The 6,000-nt window shown below is 41.7% G+C and overlaps 1 protein-coding gene across 1 annotated transcript in view; it reads right to left on the bottom strand.

Annotated features, from left to right (window-relative positions):
* Nucleotides 1–677: 677 nt before the first annotated feature.
* FBXO41 (F-box protein 41) overlaps nucleotides 678–6,000 on the bottom strand; it is a 68,153-nt gene continuing 62,830 nt past the window's right edge. The window contains exons 11-12 of the mRNA XM_033161028.1: nucleotides 3,424–3,539; nucleotides 678–993 (exon numbers count right to left, since the gene is read on the bottom strand). Coding sequence (XP_033016919.1) covers nucleotides 931–993; nucleotides 3,424–3,539 — 179 coding nt within the window. The 3' untranslated portion in view covers nucleotides 678–930. The remainder of the gene's footprint in view (nucleotides 994–3,423; nucleotides 3,540–6,000) is intronic.

Raw genomic sequence — 6,000 nt, 5'->3', positions numbered from 1 at the left:
TCAGCATCTCCTGGGAGGAATGGAAGAGACTCCCTGCCTGAAATCATGGAGAGCAGCTACCAGTCTGTATTGACAATACTGAGCTAGATGGACCAAGGGCCTGACTCAGTATAAGGCAACTTCCTACGTTCCTGGCTCCAAGAAAGAAATTGGTCAGAGGGGAGCACATTCCAGGGTTCCTCTGCAAGGTAGGAGATTTGTTTCCTTAGGATCGTGGCGGTCTCTGGCTGCAGGGAACTTCGGTTTTGCCTTTTCTTTCATAAGAGAGAGAGAGGGGGAAATCAAAATGAACAGGAATCCTTGCTTCTCCCCACAATAGGAACTGCCCCCTCCCTCATCAAAAAACCAAGAGTGAGAGTGAGCAAGAGAAAGAGCCTGAAAGGAAAGAGATGAAATGAGGCTCCGGGACGATGGAGTTTCAGACGGAAGGAATGACCAGTCATTTCCACAAAGGAGGAGGGCGAATCGAAGGAGTCGAGTGAGCCCCGTTGATTTGTCACCCTTGGCCGAGAAGTTGTTGAAGGGCGAAAAGAGAGTCTTCACGACAAAGGAAAGATCTGCAAAGAAGGACCGAGCTGCCCTTGCACAGCTGCCTCCGCGAGATGAAAGGAGGAGGAGGAGAAGGAAAAGGGATGTTCCCGCTGGCAGTCTGGAGAAATTCCTTTGCCGGGCGTTTTTGTGTGTGTTTTCATAGCACCATCATCTCAGCGATACGGCTGACCCTTCACCGCGCGGAAAAGGAGCTCGTCGCGCCCAGTCCGGAAGGCCTGCTCAAAGATGCTTGCGCTGGGCGGCTGGGTGCTTCTGAAAGCGCCAGTCCAGAGAACTGAGGCTGGCAAGCTGCTGGTGTTGGTGCCAGGATGTCTTTACTAACAGACGGGCAGGAGATGTTAATCTGGGGGTGCGCGTTGGTCTCTCCCCTTGCAAAGGTTAACAGCCAGCTTCCACCTTAATGTGTAAAATCTTTGAAAAGCCCGGCCTCTTCTTCAGGGCCTGGAAGAGATAGAGAAGAGAGAGACAGCAATAAATTTCAGGGGAAGTGGTGTGCGGGAGGAAAGAGGCTGCTCCAGTTGGGCCGGAGCTGCTTCTTCTTCTTCTTCTTCTTCTTCTTCTTCTTCTTCTTCTTCTTCTTCTTAATGCTTTTTAACAACACTTAAAATAAACAACAAAGAATAAAAAAATAAAAAGGGAGAACGTGAAAGGATAAACTATAACCCTATAAGAAGTAACAATTGCAATTCCATACATACTTACCTAATATATAGACAGTGGCATTATCCAAATACATACTGTATTTTTCAGTGTACAAGACGAGGTTTTTTAAACAAAAAAATTAGGTTTAAAATTGGGGCTTGTCTTATACACGGGTAGTGCTGAGGGGTGTTTTCTTAATTCGGAGTCCCCCAAAATAGGGGGCGTCTTATACATGGGGGCGTCTTATACACGGAAATATACAGCGTGTATTTATTTTTTGACCTAAATGGGTTCCAAATTTCATTATATTTCCCCCTGCAAACTCTACATCTATAAGCAATCTACTCATAAGTGCCAAGTGCAATCGTGTTTTCAATCCATTGATTAAATGGAGGCGTCAATTCATCTTTCCAATGCTGCAATATCAGTCTTTTGGCCATAGTAAGGGTAGAAAGAATCCATTTACGTTCCTCAGCTGTCAAATTCCATGTCGTAGGTATGTGGCTCAAAAGAATATTATCCTCTGGAAATTTTAAACTTTTCCCACACAGTCCTATTTATACGATCCACTACTTTCTCCCAAAATGTAATTAAGTATAGGTCATTGTAAAAACAGCTGTTGTAAAGAAATATTATCCTTATTACATCTCCAACAAGACAGTTCTTTTCTGTACAAACGCCGTGGAGTTCTAATAAATTCTAAATGTTTGGCCAAAGAGAGGGAACGTTTTCTGGTTGAGTGGGTCAGATCCTTATGTCCACAACCGGGGGGCGGGGATTTGAGAGGTGAGCGGGGTTGCCCATCTGTCAATCACCCTGTGCCATAGCAGTGGCAGGTGACGTGGTGCTTTGACGCCCCGACTACTGGGACTTCAAAGCGCAGAATGGGGGCTGTTTGAAAGCCCTTTTGCAAACAGGGGGGCTGGCACTTGCAGCTTAGGTAGAATCAAATTCTGCCCTCCTGTACATCAGCTGACATAACCTGCTATTATTATGATTTATTAAATTTGTATACCACCCTTTAGCTGCAGATCTCAGGTAAGTTCACATTATACTGGAGGGATTTAAGATATGCATAATGAACCATGGAAAGAGAAGAAGGGAAGTCATTGGTGGACCCTCGAGTTATGTACCACTCTGGATACGTAACTTTCGGGTTGCGAATGCAGCAAATCCGGAAATGTATACTTCTGGGTTTTGCTGTGCGTGAGCACAGAAGCGGGGCACCTCCAGTTACGGACTTTTCAGGTTAAGTACGGACCCCCGGAATGAATTTATTTTGTATCTGGAGGGTCCACTGTATTTTAAACTGTAAAACAGAAAATTTAATAAAAATTATACATTATAATATAATATAATATAATATAATATAATATAATATAACTTATTACGGTCAAAGACCAGCTTGCATACATACATTTGTACGACTGAGATTTGGGCTACATAAAAATTGATCCTAAGGCGCCCCAAGGAGGGACTTCAGCTTTTCCCTTGTGAACTATTTTATTCTAGAGGATGATCTGTCCCTACAAATCTGGGCACAGAATCTGGCTACCAGCCACTTCTTGCATTTCTGGATGTGAGAAAATGGAGATATGTTGCTGGAGCGGCTACATATCTCCCGTTTTCTTTGGTTTTATAACCGGGAACCCTTGTACAGTCCTGTTGTCTCAATAGAATAGAATAGAATAGAATAGAATAGAATATAGTCTTAAAAAAAATGTTTAGGGGTACTCTCATTTTGACTCAAGAAAACCACCATTTTATAGTTCAAATTGGGAAAAATAAATACAGTAAATGGGCAAAAGTACAAAGATTAATAAGATGTTTAGGGCAGTGTTTTTCAACCTTTTTTGGGCAAAGGCACACTTGTTTCATGAAAAAAATCACGAGGCACACCACCATTAGAAAATGTTAAAAAATTTAACTCTGTTCCTATATTGACTATATATAAAGTAATTCTCTTGAATTTTTCAATTTTTCCCACGGCACACCAGGCAACATCTCGCGGCACACTAGTGTGCCACGGAACAGTGGTTGAAAAACACTGGTTTAGGGGTATGCTTCCCCCTGTGTCCCCCCAGAAAAAAAGCACTGTATAAAAAGACTGAGCCTGGGATCTTTGAGGATGAGCTCATGCCACTTCTTTCTCCAAGCAAGTCCATTGCTAAAAAGGAAGAGAAGCAGAACAAGGCTAATAAGGATTAAACCACTTGGGACTCTCGTTACCTGGAGTTTCGTCACCATTTCCTCAAACATCTTCCTGGCCTCAGAACTGTTTGGTTCCTTAAAGTAGTCCGAGATCCCAACCTGCACCACGATGGACTTCAGGTTCCGGCAAACACCTTTAAGGAAAGAGAAATGTCTTCAGCATGAAATCTGCATTGGGAGATTTCCTCTTCTCTTGGGAAAAACAAAAACAAAAACATAAGAGGTGAAGAATAAGGCAAACTCCCTTTCTGCTCCATGACCAAGGGGGGTAGTGGGGGGACTTCATGACTACCAGGGGGAGACCTTAAGGGTGTTATTGTGCCACACTGGCGACCCCTTCAGGAGAGAAGCTGCTATTTCACCTTGAACCCTGATGATCTCCACTTTGATCATGAAAGGCCAGGGTTCTAGTCCTCATGGCTGTACAAAAAACAACAACCCAAAGAAGACCGAGGCATTTCTACCAACGATTGAAGAATGGCAGATGAAAACGATGGACTATATGGAACTTGCTGAGATGACCGGGAAACTCCGTGACCAGAGGGACGACGCAGCGGGAGAAGAATGGAAGAAATTTAAAATGGAAGAAATTTACCATATTTGGAAAAAATATAGTAAGATTGAAATTTAGAAAGAACTGGGAAGAAATGTTAGACTGTAGATTTAGAATTATGTTAAGTGTTAATGAAATGTGAAATAATGAATTAAGAAAAATGGATAAGATTTTTGGAAAATATGGTTGGTCCAATGTAAAGAAATTACTAAAGATGAAGGACAATGAACGCAGGAAGGGTAGACATGAGGAAGTCAAGCAACAATGTTAAGAAAAGAAGCAGTTTTTAACAAATAATTTTTTGTTTTTCATTTTTGTATTTTTGTATAGTTTTTGTTTTAGTATTTGTGGTGTGTTTGTAGTTGTTGTATTGGTTCATTTTATGTGCTTTTTTGATGTTTTGAAAAGTTAATAAATATATTAAAAAAGAAAAAGAAGAAGACCGAGGCATTTGCTACAACTGCAGCACCCTTAGTATTTGAAGGAACGTCGTTGGTTGTTCTTCCCCCACCTAGCCAAAACTAGAGGAAAAGCCCTCTACATAAATCCATTTAAGGCATCGCTTATGTCATTAATTGTGGGTGCCAGCTGCCAGAATTCTGCTAAATTAAACGCTAATAATCATCTGTGATATGAGCTAGTAATCACTATTTTGGAAAATTGCTAGCAGCAGCTGATGCGGCTGTGCGAGAGGCGAAGTTTGCTTGAACCACTCATATCTCTAACCATGCTTCCTCTCCTTTTAATTTAATAAATCGGGCTGCGAGCTTTCAATTAGCAGATAAACCCACAAAGCAGATCAATTAATAGATCCCCTAATTAGTAGATTTAATCAGTGGGGCTCAGAGTTAAGGGGATGCTTGCTAAATTTTGCGTGTGCTTTGGCTCTTTCCTAGGGAAAAGAGAAATAAAGTCATGTTATAGGTGGACATTCCTTCTGATAATGCTTATAAATTCCCACATGAAATAAAACAAAAGGAATAGGCTTACTGAGGTTTGGTAGCATTCACATTGCATTTTAATTTACCTAATTAACACGAACAGGTTAATCAACTAAAAATCAGTAATTGTTGGGCAGCGATGCTAGTTGATTATTTGTGTAAAAAACAGTAGGGTGTGTCGCCTAGCAAACTTCCTGGATGTCTGTAACGAAGCAGCTCTGGCAGAAAGCCGACCTCTGCTATTTTTAACAGTGAAATTCTCTATAAATACTCTACTTGGCACTTGTTCCTTCACAGCCAAGTTCTTTAAACCTGAGCTTCTCTGAAGCTTTGTACCTCTTGATGGGAGAAAAGGTGTGTGAGTGAACTTCTTTCTCATATATCCAGACAAGTCAGCAGCCAAAACAGACATAGGATCTGGGGTCGCAAGGCCTTTATTGGGGGGGTGGGGGTGTCAATAGGACCATTTTTTATTTTGACTTAGTGCTATGGGTACCAATCAAAAAATGGCTGCCGTGAGGTTTGCGGCATAATACAAAATGGCTGCCGCGGGGTGCGTGGCATAACACAAAATGGCCACCATGGGGTGTGTGGCATAATACAAAATGGCTTCCAAGGTGTGTGTGTGTGTGTGTGTGTGTGTGTGTGTGTGTGTGGCATAATACAAAATGGCTGCCGCGGGGTGCGTGGCATAACACAAAATGGCCACCATGGGGTGTGTGGCATAATACAAAATGGCTTCCAAGGGGTTTGTGTGTGTGTGTGTGTGGCATAATACAAATGGCCACCATGGGGTGTGTGGCATAATACAAAATGGCTGCCATGGGGTGTGTATGTGAGTGAAAAAATTGGAAGTCCTTGAGGAATACAGGTAATCAAATAGAAAGGTTGCAAGGACTCAGGCCAGGATGAAAATAAACAATGATTTCCTCTATTTTTTTTGTTTAAAGTATTGAAGGGGACAGTTCAAATAGCTAAATATCCCATATTGATTATAAATGCTCTTTAATCTTAAATGCCTTAATTGCTTTCTAAGCTTGTTTATTTGTGTATCATTCACAGCATTTGTGCAATAATAATAATTTTCTGTGTTGCCTAATA

Source organism: Lacerta agilis, chromosome 9 (assembly GCF_009819535.1).
Source record: "Lacerta agilis isolate rLacAgi1 chromosome 9, rLacAgi1.pri, whole genome shotgun sequence".
Lineage (NCBI taxonomy): Eukaryota > Metazoa > Chordata > Lepidosauria > Squamata > Lacertidae > Lacerta > Lacerta agilis.
Note: the sequence above shows the minus strand (reverse complement) of the source record. Positions and strands in the feature narration are given on the sequence as shown.